The sequence below is a fragment of the Erpetoichthys calabaricus genome, chromosome 15 (genome assembly GCF_900747795.2).
Source record: "Erpetoichthys calabaricus chromosome 15, fErpCal1.3, whole genome shotgun sequence".
Lineage (NCBI taxonomy): Eukaryota > Metazoa > Chordata > Cladistia > Polypteriformes > Polypteridae > Erpetoichthys > Erpetoichthys calabaricus.
In genome coordinates, this window is record NC_041408.2 from 40022746 (window position 1) to 40044549 (window position 21804).

General features: G+C 39.2%; 1 protein-coding gene across 1 annotated transcript in view; it reads left to right on the top strand.

Moving 5' to 3' along the window:
• Positions 1 to 21804, top strand: part of usp34 (ubiquitin specific peptidase 34) — a 723586-nt gene that overhangs the window by 240172 nt on the left and 461610 nt on the right. The window contains 3 exon segments of the mRNA XM_051919324.1: positions 14776 to 14903; positions 18244 to 18333; positions 18429 to 18524. Coding sequence (XP_051775284.1) covers positions 14776 to 14903; positions 18244 to 18333; positions 18429 to 18524 — 314 coding nt within the window.

A 21804-nucleotide genomic window follows, 5' to 3' on the forward strand; every position in this document is an offset into this window, starting at 1 on the left:
CAAACCAAGCATGAAGTCAAAGGAATTGTCTGTAGACCTCTGAGACAGGATTGTCTCGAGGCACCAGTTTGGGGAAGGTTACAGAAAAATTTCTGTTGCTTTGAAGGTCCCAGTGAGCACAGTGGCCTCCATCATCCGTAAGTGGAAGAAGTTCAAAACCACCAGGACTCTTCCTAGAGCTGGCCGGCCATCTAAACTGAGTGATTGGGGGAGAAGGGCCTTAGTCAGGGAGGTGACCAAGAACCCGATGGTCACTCTGTCAGAGCTCCAGAGGTCCTCTGTGGAGAAAGGAGAACCTTCCAGAAGGACAACCATCTCTGCAGCAATCCACCAATCAGGCCTGTATGGTAGAGTGGCCAGACGGAAGCCACTTCTTAGTTAAAGGCACATGGCAGCCCGCCTGGAGTTTGCCAAAAGGCACCTGAAGGACTCTCAGACCATGAGAAAGGAAATTCTCTGGTCTGATGAGACAAAGATTGAACTCTTTGGTGTGAATGCCAGGCGTCACGTTTGGAGGAAACCAAGCACCGCTCATCACCAGGCCAATACCATCCCTACAGTGAAGCATGGAGGTGGCAGCATCATGCTGTGGGGATGTTTTTCAGTGGCAGGGACTGGGAGACTAGTCAGGATAAAGGGAAAGATGACTGCAGCAACGTACAGAGACATCCTGGATGAAAACCTTCTCCAGAGCGCTCTTGACCTCAGACTGGGGCGACGGTTCATCGTTCAGCAGGACAATGACCCTAAGCACACAGCCAAGATATCAAAAGAGTGGCTTTAGGACAACTCTGTGAATGTCCTTGAGTGGCCCAGCCAGAGCCCAGACTTGAATCCGATTGAACATGTCTGGAGAGATCTTAAAATGGGTGTGCACCGACGCTTCCCATCCAACCTGATGGAGCTTGAGAGGTGCTGCAAAGAGGAATGGGCGAAACTGGCCAAGGATAGGTGTGCCAAGCTTGTGGCATCATATTCAAAAAGACTTGAGGCTATAATTGCTACCAAAGGTGCTTCGACAAAGTATTGACCAAAGGCTGTGAATACATATGTACATGTGCTTTTTATTTTTAATAAATTTGCAAAAATCTCAAGTAAACTATTTTCACGTTGTCATTATGGGGTGTTATGTGTAACATTCTGAGGAATAAAATGAATTTAATCCATTTTGGAATAAGGCTGTAACATAACAAAATGTGGAAAAAGTGATGCGCTGTGAATACTTTCCGGATGCACTGTAACACCCAAACTTTGGAATGACCTTCCCATATAAATTAGATTAGCTGACTCCATTCATTCTTTTTTAAAAAAAACAAAAAAAAAAACAACTTAAAACTCACTTGTTCAGGAAGGTTTTTTAACTTAACCTAACACTGTGCCCCTTCTTTCAGTTTACCTCTCTGCTCAGGATAATTTCTTTTAGTATTGAATTTAGTATTATGCACTGGTTTATTCTTTCTTTTATTCTATTTATGCTTTTGTATATCCTGTGTTTATTTATTGTTTTATGCAGAAACTATTTGTATCATTTTGTTTTAAGCACTTTTAGCTTTTGAAAGGAACTATATAAATGAAATGTATTATTATTATTATTAAAAGCTGAGATTGAAGGGGCATCTCTTATAGTAGTAGGTAGACCATTCCACAGGTACAGGGCCCTGTAACTAAAAGCTTAACCTCCCACTGTTATTTTATTAATCCTTGGAATCATAAGCAGACTGGCATCTTTAGGTCTTAATATGTGTTCTGGCTTTGTAAGTAATGATAAGTTTAGATAAGTAAGCAAGGCTTTGGCCATTTAAGGCTCTATATGTTAAAAGGAGAAATCTGAATATTATTAGAAATTTGAATTAATTATTAGAATAGAACAGAATTAAAATTATTATTAGAAATCTGCCCAAACCTTAAGATGGAGCGAGTGTAAGCGCTTAAAAACTGATGTCATGTGTTTGTATTTTCTTGGCTTGTAGTAATTCTTTGGGCAGCATTTTGAATTAACTGAAAGCCACATAAAGAATGATTTGATTAGCAAGTGAACACCGCTTTGCAGTAGTCAATCCTATCTGAAATAAACGCAAGAATTAATTTCTCACAATCCTGCAAATATAAATAACCCCTTAATTTTCCAACATTTTTTTAGATTGAAAAATCATGTTTTTGATAATTTTGTAATGTCTGCTTTAAATGACATGCTAGTGTCAAAGATAGCTCCTAGATTGTAGGCTGATTCAATAAAACTAATGGTGATCCCAACTTATGAGGTGTGACCCAAAAATATGGTGAATGTTTAAATTAAAAACAAATGATTACAGTAAAGACACATTGCCATTAATCCCCCTCAAAATACCCCTTCTCACTTTGAACACACTTATCCCATCGTTCTTGCCATTTTCTGAAGCAGTTCTGGAAGTCCTGTTTTGTGAGTGTCTTTAGTTGTGCTGTTGTGGCTGCCTCGATCTCCTGAATCAGTTCAAAACATTTACCTTTCATGGTCATTTTGAACAATCAGAAATGATAAGGTGCCAGATCCAGGGAATAAGGTGGACGAGGATGCACCATAATGTTTTTATTTAACAGAAATTACCGTACTAGAAGCTATGTGTGACATGGAGTGTTACCATGATGGAGGATGAAACCGTTTGCTCATTTTTCTGTTCGTTTTCTTGAATGTTTTTCTTATGTGCTCTAATAAGCACTTATAATATTCAGAGTTCACCGTAGTGTTCCTTGGTACAAACTCAGCTGACACAATTCAATCAAGGTCAGAAAACATAATCCTCATCACCTTGATGTTGGATCTTGATTGATGTGCAGGACATCAAGGTAGCCAAAACAAAGTGGCAAGAACGATATGTATGTTTGAAGCGAGGGGGAATATTTTAAAGGGGGATTAATGGCAATGTGTCTTTTACTGTAATTTATTTTATTTATTTAAACATTCACCATGTTTTTTATCACACCTTGTGGTTAAATAATGACAAGTTATTGTCGCCATCAGTGTCATTCCCTCCAATAATTAACATTTATGTTTTATCTTTGTTCAAGACATGCAGTTCTCATCTATCCACCATTTAAGTCTCTAACACATCTAATAAAGAACAACATCTCCAACCTGATTGGAGACTGAGATGTACTGACATGCTAACGTCATCCTTGCAAACTAAAGAAGCAGATGAGAGTTTTTGTGTTTTCTGTAGTGTGAGAGTTAAATAAAAAAATACATTTTGCTCCTAAAATTTTTTTGAGTTTTGATTGTAGCTTCAGACCTGTTTGGGAATTTTTAAAGGTTTTTTTTTTTCCTTTAGAATTGTTTTTTGCTTTTTTTGCCTGCACAGGAGCCAAAACAGCTGGTGCTGGGGGAACATTTGGTAAAGTTATTCTGCTTGTCCTTGTTATCTGTATTCAAGCTATCTTCAGTGAGGCAGGGCAGTAGGCAGCAGCAGCAGTAGTTGATACCAGCATCTTTGTAAGTAAATAACCAACATCAAATAGTAGAATAACCAGCAACATATACAGTTAGGTCCATAAATATTTGGACAGAGACAACTTTTTTTCTAATTTTGCTTCTGTACATTACCACAATGAATTTTAAATGAAGCAACTCAGATGCAGTTGAAGTGCAGACTTTCAGCTTTAATTCAGTGAGTTGACCAAAACAATTGCATAAAAATGTGAGGCAACTAAAGCATTTTTTAACACAATCCCTTCATTTCAGGGGCTCAAAAGTAATTGGACAAATTAAATAACTGGAAATAAAATGTTCATTTCTAATATTTGGTTGAAAACCCTTTGCTGGCAATGACAGCCTGAAGTCTTGAACTCATGGACATCACCAGATGCTGGGTTTCCTCTTTTTTAATGCTCTGCCAGGCCTTTACTGCAGCGGCTTTCAGTTGCTGTTTGTTTGTGGGCCTTTCTGTCTGAGGTTTAGTCTTCAACAAGTGAAATGCATGCTCAATTGGGTTAAGATCAGGTGACTGACTTGGCCATTCAAGAATTTTCCACTTCTTTGCTTTAATAAACTCCTGGGTTGCTTTGGGTCATTGTCCATCTGTATCATGAAATGCCGCCCAATCAGTTTCACTGCATTTAGCTGGATTTGAGCAGACAGTATGTCTCTGAACACCTCAGAATTCATTCGGCTGCTTCTGTCCTGTGTCACATCATCAATAAACACTAGTGTCCCAGTGCCACTGGCAGCCATGCACGCCCAAGCCATCACACTGCCTCCACCGTGTTTTACAGATGATGTGTTATGCTGTGGATAATGAGCTGTTCCACGCCTTCTCCATACGTTTTTGTTTCCATCATTCTGGTAGAGGTTGATCTTGGCTTCATCTGTCCAAAGAATGTTTTTCCAGAACTGTGCTGGCTTTTTTAGATGTTCTTTAGCAAAGTCCAATCTAGCCTTTCTATTCTTGAGGCTTATAAGTGGCTTGCACCTTGCAGTACACCCTCTGTATTTACTTTCATGCAGTCTTCTCTTTATGGTAGACTTGGATATCGATATGCCTACCCCCTGGAGAGTGTTGTTCACTTGGTTGGCTGTTGTGAAGGGGTTTCTCTTCACCATGGAAATGATTCTGCGATCATCCACCACTGTTGTCTTCCGTGGACGTCCAGGTCTTTTTGCGTTGCTGAGTTCACCAGTGCTTGCTTTCTTTCTCAGGATGTACCAAACTGTAGATTTTGCCACTCGTAATATTGTAGCAATTTCTCGGATGGGTTTTTTCTGTTTTCGCAGCTTAAGGATGGCTTCATTCACCTGCATGGAGAGCTCCTTTGACCGCATGTTGTCTGTTCACAGCAAAATCTTCCACATGCAAGCACCACACCTCATATCAACTCCAGGCCTTTTACCTGCTTAATTGATAATGACATAACGACGGACTTGCCCACACCTGCCCATAAAATAGCTTTTGAGTCAATTGTCCAATTACTTTTGAGCCACTGAAATGAAGGGATTGTGTTAAAAAAAAATGCTTTAGTTGCCTCACAATTTTATGCAATCGTTTTGTTCACCCCACTGAATTAAAGCTGAAAGTCTGCACTTCAACTGCATCTGAGTTGTTTCATTTAAAATTCATTGTGGTAATGTACGGAACCAAAATTAGAAAAAAGTTGTCTCTGTCCAAATATTTATGGACCTAACTGTAGTTATAAGTAACAGAAACCATGATTCCTTAATGGGGGAAAAAAAGGCAGCAGCTCACTTCAAAGCCGTAAAGAGAAGAGCTCTGCTTCACACAGGCAGACGTCTAGCATTAAGATGTCAATTAGGCACAAGCAGCTGTAGGAGCAGGGAAGACAGTAAGACATAACTAGCAGTGGATATTCAGTTTTTTCTAGGTTGACCATTTCTTAGCAGTCAGTAGGGTGGTTTTAAAGGGAGACTGTAAGGATTCATTAATACGAAGGAATATAAATGGTGCGAGTGGAGAACTTTTAAGTAAGGAATAAGAAGAGTGCAAAGTTAGGAGAGCAAAGGAAAGTTAACCTCATAGAATGACAAACAGCAGGCAGTCGGGGAGAATATTACAGGAGCTTAAGGGGTCAGAATGTTTTAAATAACGAGCAGTTATTTAATAAAATTTTTTGGCTTAAATTTTTTCAGATTTAACATTTAAGTTAAATCATTTAATTTTAATTAAAAAAAAGAAAGTTGAGCAGTTTTAATAATCCAAAGTCAAATTTTAATAATGAGGCCAGTACAATGCAAGTTCTGTTGGATGTTGGACTTCTTAGAGGATTTCTTGCAGGAGCCAGTCTTGCCAGCTGATCCAGCATCTCAAGCCTAAGGATCACCTAACTGGAGGAGGAAGTTGGCTGGCCTGTGTTGTAGTAGAGAATTGTTGGACCTGGCCCAGGTGTCCTTTAATAATAATAATAATTCAGTACATTTATATGGCGCTTTTCTCAGTACTCAAAGCGCTGTCCACACAGGGAGGAACCGGGAAGCGAACCCACAGTCTTCCACAGTCTCCTTACTGCAAAGCAGCAGTACTACCACTGCGCCTTTAGAGAGATAGTGTGCACCCCTAAGGTGGTGTGGGAGGTGATTCCAGACCAGACAAGCAGATAAGTTGGTAATGGCCACATGGAGCAAGGTAAAGGGTACACACTGTCTAGGGGCATCAACCCTAGAATTGCAAGTGTTTAACCATTTTTAGGTCCTTGCAGAACTGGATGGTATCTCTGAAGATGCTGAGGTGGCAGGCAGGCATGAGGAGTCTCAATGGGCTACCTCAAAACCAGTTCCCAGAAAATGAGAGGTAGAGATTAGTTGGGGACTCAGTCATTAGCGAGTCTTGCACGGTGTGTTGCCTTCTGGGTGTCCAGGTGGGAGACCACACTGGAAGGTTTGATAGGCTCTTGGCTAGAAGAGGGGTGGATCCAGATGTCATTGTCCATGTTGGATCAAATGATATACATAAGGGTAGTTGGTCAATTCCATGATCAAAATTTAAAGAGTTAGGTTCGCGCCATAGGTGCAGAACTGACAAGGAAGTTCTCCAAAGCTCTGCTTGTTCCATGTGCCAGTCGATGAAAAATTGAGAAGATTAGAAGCCTTAATGTGTGGCCCAAATCTTGGTGTCGGGTACAAATGTAAAGGTTTATGGACCATTGGGATTCCTTTTGAAACAGATGTGACTTGTTCTGCCACGATGGGTTACATCTGAACTAGTGGGGTACGAATGTGTTGGGGAGGCATAGGGAGTATGTTAGTCCAGGTTTGTTTAAAATGTGGCATGAAGGGACAGGGAGTTTAGGTTTGTTTAAAATGTGGCATGGAGGGACAGGGAGTTTAGGACAGGCCAGGTTTGGAACTGTACATGAAGGAACAAACGCAACAATAATGTGAAAATAAAAATGCATGATAATGTAAGTTCTAACTCAATGATTAAATGCAAAAGTAGAACGAGACTAAAACTGTTAAATAAACTTTGGCAGGGCAAATTTTGAGCAGATGTGGCAAAGTCTAAGGAAGATAGACTGGGATAAGTTTTTAAGTATGGAGACAATCAAGGAACAATAGAATAGGTTTAACACTAGAATTACCAGAGTCTACAAAACAACTCGTAGATCCGGCCCACCTTAAAACCATTCGCACCTCTTCGCCAGCGTCCTTTGTCCTCTAAATGTGCCGATAAAAACAAGGTGCAAGCAGCCGGCTATTCCACCCCCCCACCGACTTAGAACGTGCACGAGCATCTCCCAGCTCATGCCTTGATTGATTATCTGGGAGTGAAGTGGAGTTTTAGAGTGGAAATAATAGATTGTTATTTGGAACACATTCATTTCATGTGTGTTCCGTTTCTACAGTAATCTGTGTAAACACATTGTTAAAGCAGAAACTTTTTCATATTTTAGTAATAAATGTTACAAAATGTAGGCATAAACTATAGAATGTGAGAAGCATGAAGTCCAAACATCAAATAAACACTTTCACAAAAGGTTCAAGAACAATACAACAGCTTCCGTGGCATAGCGGTAAGATTTGCTGTCTCAGAGCGCCGCAGGCTTACTGTCCCTCAGAGACCTGAGTTCGATTCCCTGTTGAGGAGAAAGTGTTCTTTTTTTTTTTTTTTTCTTCTTTTTAACCTCAAACGGACATAAAATTTATAAATTGGTATGCACTGTCAGTTAATGAGATTGTTATATTTTCATGTGGGATGCTCCTTTTAAAATATTTTTTAACAGTGAGACTGCAATTAACATGAACAAGTGTCATTATAACTGTTAATTTTAAGATCCATAACACACAGACAGACAGAGCACTGTGTAATAGAGAGACAGACAGGCAGAAAAGTCACTAGATATATAAATAAACAGGGAAGGCATGTGTACTGAAAGAAAAAAAGATCAACATGTACGTTGATCCTGCTGCACTGGATAAGCTCATGCACTCTAATATTCCCCCCACTGGATCTGACTCTAAGTAATAGCACAAGTACAGATGCAAACCAAGTGTATGTGTGTACTGTATAATATTAACAAAAAAAGCAGCTTACTACTGAAAACGGCAAATATAGGAGTGAGTGGGGATCGAACCGAGGACTCTTGATCACACTTGGTTTGCGTCTGTACTTATATTCAGATCGGGGTGGGGGGGGGGGATGTTAGAGCGCATGAGCTTATTCAGTGCTGCTGGGTCAACGCACATGTTGATCTTTTTTTTTCTTTCAGTAATAGCGCCAGCATAAATCCACACCCGATCTGACGCTGTTCGTTTTCAAATAATATTGCATTAGTGCGATGATGTTTTCACATATATTGTCTCTTTCTTTCAGGTGTGTAATAGAAACCACAGCATAGAGAGAACCGTGTACATTGTAACAGGTACACACGTTGTAAATGTAGGAAAGATGATCCTTGCGTGTGTGTGAATCGCAAGATGTTATGCAAATGAATATGAATAATATGAATAATGTTGCATCTGTGCCACAAAGTTTTCCGAAATGTACTATACAGGTCATAAAATGAATAAATCCAAATATCATATATACCTATGTCTGTGTTTGTTTTTTTTTTTTGGACATCATACACCATAAGGTGCACACTAAGTCACCATGAGCAGGAACACTCAATAAAACTGAATTAAAAAAAATCAGGTGACGGTGAGATACGAAGAAGGCAGATTCGCGAGTGTGTATGTGTCAGCTTTAATCCCTCCAGATGAGCGAATGTCCAGTTCCATTGTCTCAAAACACCACTCACATCTACAGTTATTCCGTTTCAAATAAAAAATAAAAGCATCAGATCCCTGGGTTGGGGGGCTGTAGTATGTATTGTAATTTAGAGAGAATAAAAGTTAAAAAAAAAAAAAAACGTTAACTTTTACAAGTCCTATAAATGCACACCCTGTGTTACAGACGCATCCAAATGTATGTGTGTACTGTATAATATTAACAAAAAGAGCAGTTCGCTACTGAAAACAGCAAATATAGGAGTGAGTGGGGGTCAAACCAGGGACTCTTGATTACAAGTCAGCAAATCTTACTGCTATACCACTGAAGCTGTTGTCTCTTCCTTGCACCTTTTGTGAAAGTGTTTACTTGATCTTTGGACTTCAGGCTTCATACATTATATAGTTTATGCCTACATTTTGTCATTTACTATTAAAATATGAAAAACATTTCTGTTTTAAAAATGTGTTTACACAGATTATTGTAGAAACGGAACACACATGAAATGCGTGTGTTCCAAATAGCGATCTATTATTTCCACTCTAAAACTCCAGCAGTTCAGTCACTCCCAGATAATCAAACAAGGCATGAGCTGGGAAAACTTAGTGAACATTCTACGACGGTGGGGGATGGAATAGCCGGCTGCTTGCTGCTCCTCTTAATCAGCACATTTAGAAGACAAAAGACGCTGGCAGAGAGGTGAGAACAGTTTTAAGGTGGGCTGGATCTACGAGTTTTTTTGTAGACTCTGGTAATTCTAGTGTTAAAGACATTTTACCTGTGATGCAGCACAGGTACATACAGTACCTAAATTTGGAATTAGTAGGAAATTAAAAAACAAAACTCTGCGGTGGGTTAATAGAGTTAAAAATGATGCTGCAAAGGAAAGTACAGCTGTATAATGTTTATAATATTAATAACTCCAATGTGAATTGTAGAGCGAATTTTAACTGTACCCTCCTTCTTCCAGTGGGACACCTCCAAAGTAATAAAACAAGCCCACCTTCTCCCTACCTGCTTCTTGTCTGCTCTTTTACTTTCCTCACTATTCTGACCCTGTTGTGTGTCTCAACTAACTGACCTATATTTCTCGTGATCCTTGTCAGGACAGCGAGCCATAAGAGCAGCCATGAAAAGAAGCTTAAAACCATAGGAGCTTCACATGCTGCATTGTGCTCTAACATTATTGTTAATATTTTTTTTTTTTTTTTTTTTTTTTTTAACTTGCAGTGCCTCAGGAAATTACAAGGTACTCGGCTCATGTCTCTGCGCTGCAAACATATTGTGACATGCATTTAAATAATACTGCCTAAGTACTGTTAGGATTTTTTTAGTTTTTTTTTTTGTGTTGCTGCTGGTGTTTCTCCTTGCTGTGCGACCATTATTATCGTAGTAAATTATTTAATAAAAAAACACATACAAATGTACATGTATAATTCCCAAACCTATTAACCTAAGTTTGAATATATTCAACTAGACATTAAGCCCGTTACAATAACAGGCGCTAGAACAGTACTCCATAAACATTAGTTGGAACAATCTATATTAAATGGCAAGGGACCTTTTACCTCATTAAATTTTTTCCGTAAAATGCCTGTAATTTTCTCTGATAGTAATACTGGTTTGCTGTCCGTAATATGCGTTTAATTTTCTGTCACAACAGTGGGCAATCAGCAGATTCTCCCCAGCAACTGATTTAATGTGCGTGAAAATAAATCTACTTTTAAAAGTCATTGTATTGTAATATCATGAAAATTCGTATATTTAGGAAAACCCCTTCAACGACTGACACTTTACACTTTCCCGGGCCAAGCTTCTTAATCGCAAATCTGACATCCTCAGAGTGAACACTTGCACAACAATGGGGAAGCTGGTCTCCACGTCTCGGTACCCGATTGGATTTTTCATGTTTTACACTCTTGCACAACAATGGGGAAGCTGGTCTCCTCGTCTCAGTAACCGATTGAATTTTTCGTGTTTTACATTCTTGCACAACAATGGGGAATCTGGTCTCTGTGTCTCAGTACCCGATTGGATTTTTCGTGTTTTATGTTTTATGTCTTACCTCATTTACCGAAATCCGATTAGATCAGCCACGCAATAATTTATAGGTCCCGCCCTCTCTGTCTTGTGTGACGCGTCAGGCGGCCTTTGAAGCATCTGCTTTGAAGCATCGCACCGTGCCCCGTGCATGCGCACTTCACCAGAAGACACAGACACTGGACGTACACACAGGTTTTATTAAAGAGGATTATTGACTTAATTTTTGATTTGAATATTCAAATCTTATTTTTTGGCTAATTTGATAGTCCTAATTTGTGCCTTTTTTTTATACATTAGCAATGAGAAGTCAAGCAAAATGACACCTTTTATAGGCTAACTAAAAAGATTATAATATGCAAGCTTTCAAGTCAAGTCAGGCCCCTTCTTCAGGCATAAAGGCCTGAAAGCTTGCATATTGTAATCTTTTTAGTTAGCCAATAAAAGGTGTCATTTTGCTTGACTTCTTACGACATCCATAATGGCTAACATGGTACAACACCCTAGTACTTACACATTAGCATTATAATTAACAAATTTCAGCTTCTTTTTGTAATAATAATTTCAGAGGAAGATGTCAACCATTTGTTTTTGAAGAAGGAATGTGTTTTTCTTTCTATTGTTGCTGAGAAAATGGTTCTTGAGTCATTCAAAATCCAGAGATGTAAAAAATGTGTACATTGAGTTGCTGGTATAATGGTGCTGTGTGAGATGTTAAAGAGCTTCTTTGAGAGTATATTTGAGGATTGTTTTGTGTGATGCACAATAAGACTTAATATTGTACTTATGTCTTCTTCAAATCTTCTTCAAAAAACAAACCATAAGGTTGAGGAAGTCCTAGAAAAGTTATAGAATACTAATGATAGAGAATATGAAGATGGGTCATTGGTTCAGTCACCATTTCCAGAAGCTACAGTATCTGCTGCATGTTCTTCCTATGTCAATTTTTGAACAGCAGTTTTCCAGTTTCTTGATGACTGGCTCTTAGAAGTATTTGCATTGTGCCACGCCACCACTCATAGTTTCACATGGGGGACTCGCTTCCACCCCACCCCACATCTTGATTGAATGTCCCTGAAGCACACCACACAAACTTTCACAGGGGACCACTTTTCAGTCAGATGTAATTGAATTACGCCACACCACACCACACCACACCACTGCTTACACTTTCACGTCGAATGTGACTATTAAATTCCCTGTTTTGATTATATCAGTTTTCTATTTGCATGCCAAAAATCTGCAGTCTAGGTTGATTGGATAGTCTATATTGGCCCCTTTGTGAATGGATAATTTTAAAACTAAAGGTTTGAATGAGTATACAGTTATATGTACATAATTATAAATTGTTTACTTGTTGTTTCAGATTAGTATACTGTGCGCGTGTGTATACATACAAACACATATATATTGTGTGGGTGGGTGTGTGTGTGTAAGTATGTGTGTATGTGTGTGTATATATATATATATATATATATATATATATATATATATACACATATACACACACACACACACACACACACACACACATATATTTGTGTCTCTGCCGCTTGCGTTGTGTGTGTGTGTTGGGGGGGCTGAATGCACGCTAAGGAGAAGTGGTCAGATCATCTGCTGGCTTGCTGCTGCTGGCGAGTTGCGTGTTCTGCTTGTCGTATTTTTAAGAGCTGGGAGTACATGAAGTGTGTCTGCCAAAAGCATTCCAACAACTGCTAGTTTAGATATCCATGAACTTGTTTTAAATGTTGTCTCACTGCTTTGTCAAGCGTGACATTAAAGAGTCTCTCGCGGGATATGAAATTGTCTTCCAAGAAGATCACGTCTCGTCTTCCTAGTCTCCCTCCCAAGATTTTTTTATAATATATATATATATATAGTACTGTGCAAAAGTTTTAGGCAGGTGTGAAAAAATGCTGTAAACAAAGAGTGCTTTCAAAAATGGAAATGCAGTGAATGAACAAAAGAGAAATTTAAATCAAATCAATATTTGCTGTGACCACCCTTTGCCTTCAAAACAGCATCAATTCTTCTAGGTACACTTGCACACAGTTTTTGAAGGAACTCGGCTGGTAGGTTGTTCCAAACATCTTGAAGAACTAACCAAAGATCTTCTGTGGATGTAGGCTTCCTCACATCCTTCTGTCTCCATGTAATCCCAGACACACTCGATGATGTTGAGATCAGGGCTCTGTGGGGGCAATACCATCACTTCCAGGACTTCTTGTTCTTCTTTACGCTGAAGATAGTTCTTAATGACTTTGACTGTATGTTTAGGGTCGTTTTCCTACTGCAGAATAAATTTGGCGCCAATCATACGCCTCCCTGATAGTATTGCATGATGGATAAGTATCTGCCTGTATTTCTCAGCATTGAGAACACCATTAATCCTGACCAAATCTCCAACTCCATTTGCAGAAATGCAGCCCCAAATATTCAAGGAACCTCCACCATGCTTCACTGTTGCCTGCAGACACTCATTATTGTACCGCTCTCCAGCCCTTCGACGAACAAACAGCCTTCTGCTACAGCCAAATATTTCAAATTTTGACTCATCAGTCCAGAGCATCTGCTGCCATTTTTCTGCACCCCAGTTCCTATGTTTTCATGAATACTTGAGTTGCTTGGCCTTGTTTCCACGTCGGATGTATGGCTTTTTGGCTGCAACTCTTTCATGAAGACCACTTCTGGCCAGACTTCTCAGGACAGTAGATGGGTGTACCTGGGTCCCACTGGTTTCTGCCAGTTCTGAGCTGATGGCACTGCTGGACATCTTCTGATTTCGAAGGGTAATAAGCTTGATGTGTCTTTCATCTGCTGCACTAAGTTTCCTTGGCCAACCACTGTGTCTACAATCCTCAGCGTTGCCCGTTTCTTTGTGCTTCTTCAAAAGAGCTTGAACAGCACATCTTGAAACCCCAGTCTGCTTTGAAATCTTTGTCTGGGAGAGACCTTGCTGATGCAGTATAACTACCTTGTGTCTTGTTGCTGTGCTCAATCTTGCCATGACATGAAACTGTCTTCCACAACTTCACCTTGGTAGCAGAGTTTGGCTGTTCCTCACCCAGTTTTAAGCCTTCTACACAGCTGTTTCTGTTTCAGTTAATGACTGTGTTTCAACCTACGTGTGACATTGATGATCATTAGCACCTGTTTGGTATAAATGGTTGATCATACACCTGACTGTAATCCTACAAAATCCTTGACTTTTTATAAGTGCACCTATAAAAATTGATGCTGGTTTAAAGGCAAAAGGTAGTAACACCAAATATTGATTTGATTTAGATTTTTCTTTTGTTTGCTCACTTTGCATTTTGTAAATTAATAACAATGAACAATCATTATTCATATTTCTGAAAGCATTCTTTGTTTACAGCATTTTTTCACACCTGCCTAAAACTTTTGCACAGTACTGTGTGTGTGTGTTGCAACTAAATGCTTTAGTTGCCTCACATTTTTATGCAATTGTTTTGTTCACCCCACTGAATTAAAGCTGAAAGTCTGCACTTCAACTGCATCTGAGTTGTTTCATTTAAAATTCATTGTGGTAATGTACAGAACCAAAATTAGAAAAAAGTTGACTCTGTCCAAATATTTATGGACTTAACTTTATATATATATATATATATATATATATATATATATATATATATATATAAAAAATAATAAAACATATAACCAGTACTTGTTTTTGAGAGATTGTTTAGGTGCAAGAGATTAAATGTTTCCGAAATGGGAACCTTGTGCCAAACAGTATAACTTTTCAGAGCTATGAAATATTAAATGTAAACCTGCTACAATGATAGCTGACAGATTCCATGGTTGTGCTTCATAAAATGTCTTACTAAATCCATTTTTTGTAGAGAAATGTTAGAAATGCCTAAGTTTTTTTAGTTGATACTGTTGTAATACAAAGTATTTTATTCATTTAAAGACTTTTTTTTAATTTGGAGTGTTAAGTGTATGATATAAATCTATCTATATATACTCTATGAATTTATTGTATTAAACTACACCTTGCCTTTTCTTATCCTCCTTTGTTGAACAGGTCCATTTATCTGAAGGTTTGATCAATGAAGCTGAAAAGCTCCTGTGCTCATTAGTTTGCTGGTTCACAGACAGACAAATTCGAATGAGATTCATTGAAGGTTGTTTAGAAAATTTAGCCAACCACAGGTAAGCAGAATTTATGTTTTTATGCTCTGTTTTTATTTTCTTGTTAAATAATTAAAATACTGCAAATGCTGGAAACCGGCCCAAATTTCCAGTGACCTTGAAAATGCATATGGTAAATGGGTGGAACAAGACTTGGTTTGTGTTTATGTGGGTAAATAAAAATCTTGCTGGTCCAAAGAGGAATCCTTATGCCATGGTTTACATCTGTCCTTAAATGATTTTTGATCAGACACTATTAAAAATGCGGTATATGCAGACTGAGGGCATTATTACACTATAAAAACCTGCTTTATAGACTCACATTTACAAATGCCTTCCTACTTTGATATTTAAATAAGAGGGTTTTTTTTTTATTTTGAATGCAACATTTTTCTCAGATGATTAATCCAGACATGTGATGGTCCTTCCAGGGAGCCTCTTGGACCCGCTACTGTCGATAACATACCCGAGGGATGAGCCAGCAGATGAGAACACTCACACACAAAGCAAGGGGTTGGTGCATAAAAGTGCAAAAGTGCTTTTATTAAAACAATCCAACTGAACAGTGTCCAAAAATTGTTGCAGTGCTAACTCAATAAATAAATAATCCATAAAATGGAGTGCTAGTGGAAGGTAAAAATAGTTCCAATAAAATCATAGGTTTAACACTAGAATTACCAGAGCCAACGAAAAAAACTGTTTTTAAAGGATTGCACCAGGACTCATGTTTTTATGGACAGCTTGCTGCACTGTTTTAACACTAGAATTACCAGAGCCAATGAAAAACCTCGTAAATCTGGCCCACCTTAAATCCCTACGCACCTCTCCGTCAGCCTCTTTTGTCTTGTAAATGTGTCGATAAGCCCAAGCAGTAAGCAGCCTGCTATACCACCCCCCTACCACCTCAGAATGGGTAAGTTCTCCTCCCAGTTTCTGCCTTGATTGATTATCTGGGAGTGAGCTACCCAGAATTGCAAGGGGAAATAATTTGATGTGTGTTTTGTGTCTACAACAATTTATCTAAACACATCGTTAAAACAGAAATGTTTTTCATGTTTTAGTAATAAAATACAAAATGTAAGCATTAACTGTATAATGTGTGAAGGCTGATGGCCAAATATCAAATAAACACTTTCACAAATGGTGCAAGTACAATACGACAGCTTCCGTGGTGTAGCGGCTAGATCTGCCAATTTATAATCCAGAGGTCATGAGTTCTAAACCATCTCCCCCGCAAATTTACCGTATTGAGTAGTGAGCTACTCTTATTGTTAATATTATGCAATAAAACATACGTTTGATTTGTGTCTGTAACAGCCGGTGTAAATTTATAGTACTTGTAAAAGTTAGAGTTTTTTTTTCCCCCACTTTTATTCTCTCAGTCACGATGACGATACAACACCCACCCCCTGCTCCAGATCTGACACGGTTATTTTTTATTTGAAACTGGGAATAACTGTAGATGTGAGTGGTGTTTTGAGACAATGGAACTGGAAATTCTCTGATCTGGAGGGATAAAAGCTGACACACAAACGCTGGTGAATCTGCCTGCTTTGTATCTCACCGTCACTTGAATTTTTTTTTTTATTCAGTTTTATTGAGTGTTCCTGCTCACGCTGAATTAGTATACACCTTATGGTCCATGACGTCAAAGCTGCACTGATAAAAAAAAAAAAAACAAAAAACAGAGACATAGGCATATATGATATTTGGAATAACTCATTTTATGACCTGTATAGTACATTTCGGAAAACACTGTAGCACTAATGCAACATTATTCACATTATTCATATACATTCGCATGCCTTCTTGCACTTGTAAGCAGTGACCGCGTTTTTTTTTTTCTCTCCCCCGTTCTTGCCCATGCAGTCTCCACATTTTGGTGCACAGTGCTGTTTCTTTTGTACTCCACGACATGCAGAGGAAAGAGTAGTACAGAGAGGTCAGTTCCGTGCTATATGCAATCATCAGATTCAAATATTAACAGTTCCCACACACCCAAGGGCCATCCTTTCTACATTTACGACATGTGTACCTTTTGCAAGGTACACACTTCTCTCTCTGCTGTGGTTACTATTACACTGAAGGGGCTGGGGAAGTGGCAGTCTTGGAACAGAAGCTTGTCGATGTTGCATTCTCTTTTCCTTTATCCATCGCCTTTTCTTGTAAGAAGTGACGACAATTACAATTCTGGACAGCTCACTCCCAGATAATCAATCAAGTTAGGAACTGGGAGAACTTCTTGCCCATTCTGAGGCTGTGGGGGGATGTTATAGCAGGCTGCTTGGTCTTATCGACACATTTACAAGACAAAAGAGGCTGACGGAGAGGTGCAAAGGGATTTAAGGTGGGCCGGATTTACGAGGTTTTTCATTGGCATTGGTAATTCTAGTGTTAAAACAGTGCAGCAAGCTGTCCATAAAAACATGAGTCCTGGTACAATCCTTTAAAAACAGATGTTTCCTTAGCTTAATCCTATGTGGGCTCTTGCCGCCAAGTAGACGCCTAACTGACAGCTCATCTTCAGTGCTGCTCCTGGGCTTGGGTCCCCTGTAGCCATCTCTGGCTCCCACCAGAGCACCATCACCAGGCCCACAACTCCTGCTGCCAGGCTCACATCCCTGCGGTCTATGGCTCCCCTGCAGGATTCCTCACTGAGCCTCTCCTTCTCCTGCAGCTGCACTGCTTCTCTTTGGCAAGTCACTTCAACTGAGTAGCATGAGTCAGTCACTCCAGCTTCCAGGTTGTTCAACTGGAGTGGCCATCAGCTCCTAAGTGTTGGCCACAAGCTCCCTCCAGGGACTTCCACTGGGCTGTCTGCTTTTTCTCTCTCTCATTTGCTTGCACCAGCTCTCTCTCCCTCCTTCTCTCTCATTCTTTTAAGCTCCTTTCATCTTTCTAATCTTTTGTCTTTTTTCTCCAGATTGGTCTCTGACTCTTTTCGATCCTTTCTCTCTGATTCTCAATTTGATTCTTTCCCTTTTTCTTGTGCCAGCTCTTTTTTATATACCTCCGTGTGTGCAACATCTTAATCTTGCACTGCAGAAAGCCAATGAAGCAATTGAGACAGACCGCACCCTCACGTGCAGGTGCATCTTGCCCTAATTACTCCACCAACTCCCTGCAGCTGCGTGAGCACATAGAACAAGTCAGCCAATTAATTATTTATTAAAATGGCCTCAAATCCACAGTTGCTGCATCAAAACACAGACTTTGTTAAACTTAGCACTATGCAATTAGTTTAAAGGTTCATTTGGTTTTGAACTAACAACATTTAAAATATTTGGAAAATGATATTTAATTATATTTATTAATTGAATTTTTTTGTCTTCTGTGATTTTTTTTTTTTTTTTTTTTTAAGGTCTGTTGTTGTTTCTCTTCGACTACTTCCTAAACTGTTTGGAACATTTCAGCAATTTGGAAGTAGTTATGATACTCATTGGATTACTATGTAAGTTATGATTTTATGAGATGTTTTTGTTTGTGTTTCTGGTGAAATGTGTTTCAGCACTAAATTTAAAGCATTTTTTATCATAATTGACATAGGTGGGCTGAGAAGGAGCTACATATGATGAAGCTGTTTTTTGAAAATCTTTTACACTACATTCAAGAAGCAAGGGAGGGGCGACATAAATTTGCATTGTAAGTATCTTTGTACTCTTTTGGTATCTGAAAGTTACATCATGCTTAAACTTTTTTTTTGATTAAAAAAAAATTTAAATCTTTTATTGATGTGCCTCAATTTACATTTATTAATAAAATAAAAGTTGTAAAAAATAAAGTAATCCAAAGTCCAGAAAGTACAACCTCAAGTCTTTCATGGTATATTATTACCATATTTTCTCATTTTACATGTTTAATATTTTCCCACTCATCCTTGCATATTTGCCCCATATATTCAAGGCTGCTTGGGAAGTGATGGCATACATTGTTCCTGATATAGATTCTTTATAGGATTTAGACTAGGACTTTGACCAGGCTTCTAGAGTTGATTTTCCTTTATGTTTAAAGTAATTGTCTTGTTGAAATATGAGATGACCCAGTTTCAGAATTTTTGCAGACTGTGCAAGAGTTTTTCTCCATCCATTTTACCTGCTACTTTGACAAGTCTAGCAGCTCTAGTGCAACAACATAAAGTGGACATGACTTTGCTGTGGTGATGTGGTTTTGTAAGTTTTGAGATATGCTTGTTTTTGCTCCACATAACGCCGGGTATTAAGAGCAAATAACTCTGTTTTTGTTTCATCTGTGAAAAAAACACCCCAAAGAAGACAGGGATAGTTCAATCAATTAGATTTTTATTCAGTCACAGATGAAGAACCTGGATGTTACGTTGCAAGGCAGAGTAGCATCTTACTTTTCAGTCAGCTTATTTTTATATTTTCATACCTTCCTCCCTCCTCCTTCCCATTATTTATTAAACAGAATAATATAATTTATTTAAGCATTTTATTTTATTACGCTAAAGGGTCATCTGTTTTTTTTTTTTTTTTTTACTTGTTAGATAGACCCTAAAGAAGAAAAGGTCATCTTTCCTGTGTCAAATAGTTCCTAAGGAAACTGAAAATTGTCTTTGGTCAACTTACTGCACCATGTCTTATGTCAGACGCCTGTATGAATAACGTGCCGTTATAGCAAAGTGGCTTTGTCAGCTATTAACCCTAAACAGTTTGCAAGCAGTTAATTTTTTTCTTTCACACATCCAGCCACAAAGCTTATTTCAACATTGTTTTGATGGCTTTGTCATATTTTTTGCAAATTCAGTACAGTAATCCCTCCTCCATCACGGGGGTTGCGTTCCAGAGCCACCCGCGAAATAAGAAAATCCGCGAAGTAGAAACCATATGTTTATATGGTTATTTTTATATTGTCATGCTTGGGTCACAGATTTGCGCAGAAACACAGGAGGTTGTAGAGAGACAGGAACGTTATTCAAACACTGCAAACAAACATTTGTCTCTTTTTCAAAAGTTTAAACTGTGCTCCATGACAAGACAGAGATGACAGTTCTGTCTCACAATTAAAAGAATGCAAACATATCTTCCTCTTCAAAGGAGTGCGCGTCAGGAGCACAGACTGTCAGAAAGACAGAGGAAAGCAAACAAATCAATAGGGCTGTTTGGCTTTTAAGTATGCGAAGCACCGACGGTACAAAGCTGTTGAAGGCGGCAGCTCACACCCCCTCCGTCAGGAGCAGGGGGAGAGAGAGAGAGAGAGAGAGAGAGACAGAGAAAAACAAACAGTCAAAAATCAATACGTGCCCTTCGAGCTTTTAAGTATGCGAAGCACCGTGCAGCATGTCGCTTCACGAAGCAGCTGCACAGAAGATAGCAACGTGAAGATAATCTTTCAGCATTTTTAGACGAGCGTCCGTATCGTCTACGTGTGCGAACAGCCCCCCTGCTCACACCCCCTACGTCAGGATCAGAGAAAGTCAGCGCAAGAGAGAGAGAGAGAAAAGTAAGTTGGGTAGCTTCTCAGCCATCTGCCAATAGCGTCCCTTGTATGAAATCAACTGGACAAACCAACTGAGGAAGCATGTACCAGAAATTAAAAGACCCATTGTCCTCAGAAATCCGCGAACCAGCAAAAAATCCGCGATATATATTTAAATATGCTTACATATAAAATCCGCGATAGAGTGAAGCCACGAAAGGCAAAGCGCGATATAGCGAGGGATCACTGTATGGCGATTAATGTGTTTTTAAATATATATATCCACGATAAACTAAATCAGTAAGGGTTATTTGATTGGAAGCATAGAAGGCATGAAATGCTGAAAAAGCAATGTTAAACATCTAGACACTGAGGAAAAAAGAATGCCTTATAATGCTGCCTCATGGGCTGGAGATCTTGAACATGTTCCTAACACCATTAAATCTTAAGATTATCAAAGCATTTTGTAGCACAGTGTCCAAGCCCATGTTTTGACGTAGAATCAGTATTGAAGGTTATGGGTTCTCCAGGATAGTAATAATCCTAACAATAAATCTAAAGTACCCAGGCATGGATCAGGAAGAAGCACTGAACTGTTCTGAAGTGGTTTGGAATAACTCTTGAATTCCACTGAAAGTTGTAAAGGTACAGCTAGACGAGTTTAATATTAATTACCTTGTCGTTTTTTTAATGACTGCCATTAACTCTTTTAGGGCGGGTGTCGACTTTTGTCGACAGGAGGGGTTGAAGGCGAATGTCGACAAAAGTCGACATCCAGGGATAGAGGGTGACAATCAGCTGTTAATGGCGACAAATCTCACTGTCACGTCACAGGCATTCCCTCTGTGCTTGGAGGAATGCTAGACTCGTTGACTCGGCAAATAAACATTGCGTGAGTTGCGAAATGTAAACAAAGGCAAGATGGCACCGATATGTGAAAAGGCAGCGAAGCAAGTGCAGAAAAGAAAACATTTGGCAGACGTTGTTTTGCGCATTATCGCGGAGTCGGACTCTTGATTTTTCAGAATCGGACTTTATTGGCAGTGATCAGGAGATCGAGCAAGAGAGTTAGAAGCAGGCATCAGCTGATCAGACACCAGCCGATGCCGCGCCAGCGGATCTGCTGCCAGTTGAGTGCCTTCGCGCAGCCGATGCATCTACGGCAAGGTTCGCATGGGATAAATACACAGACATTGATCCGTTGAGAGCCGATCTGGCTACCGGAGTTTACAAGACGGCATGGCTTGCTTTTGGACACGACAGATCACCAGCTGCTGTACTTCAGGCTGCTCTCTCCTGATGCTGCTTTTCAGCTACTGTCAGACGAGACAAACAGGTAGGCAGAGATTTTTTTTGAATCGCGGGCTGCGTTTGCATCGCAGTCTCGTTTTTCAAAGTGGAAACCCACAACGAAAGACGAGATGAAGCGCGCTGTGGCATTACAAATAGAGATGGGACAGAACTGGTGATATAACTTCAGGGAGCA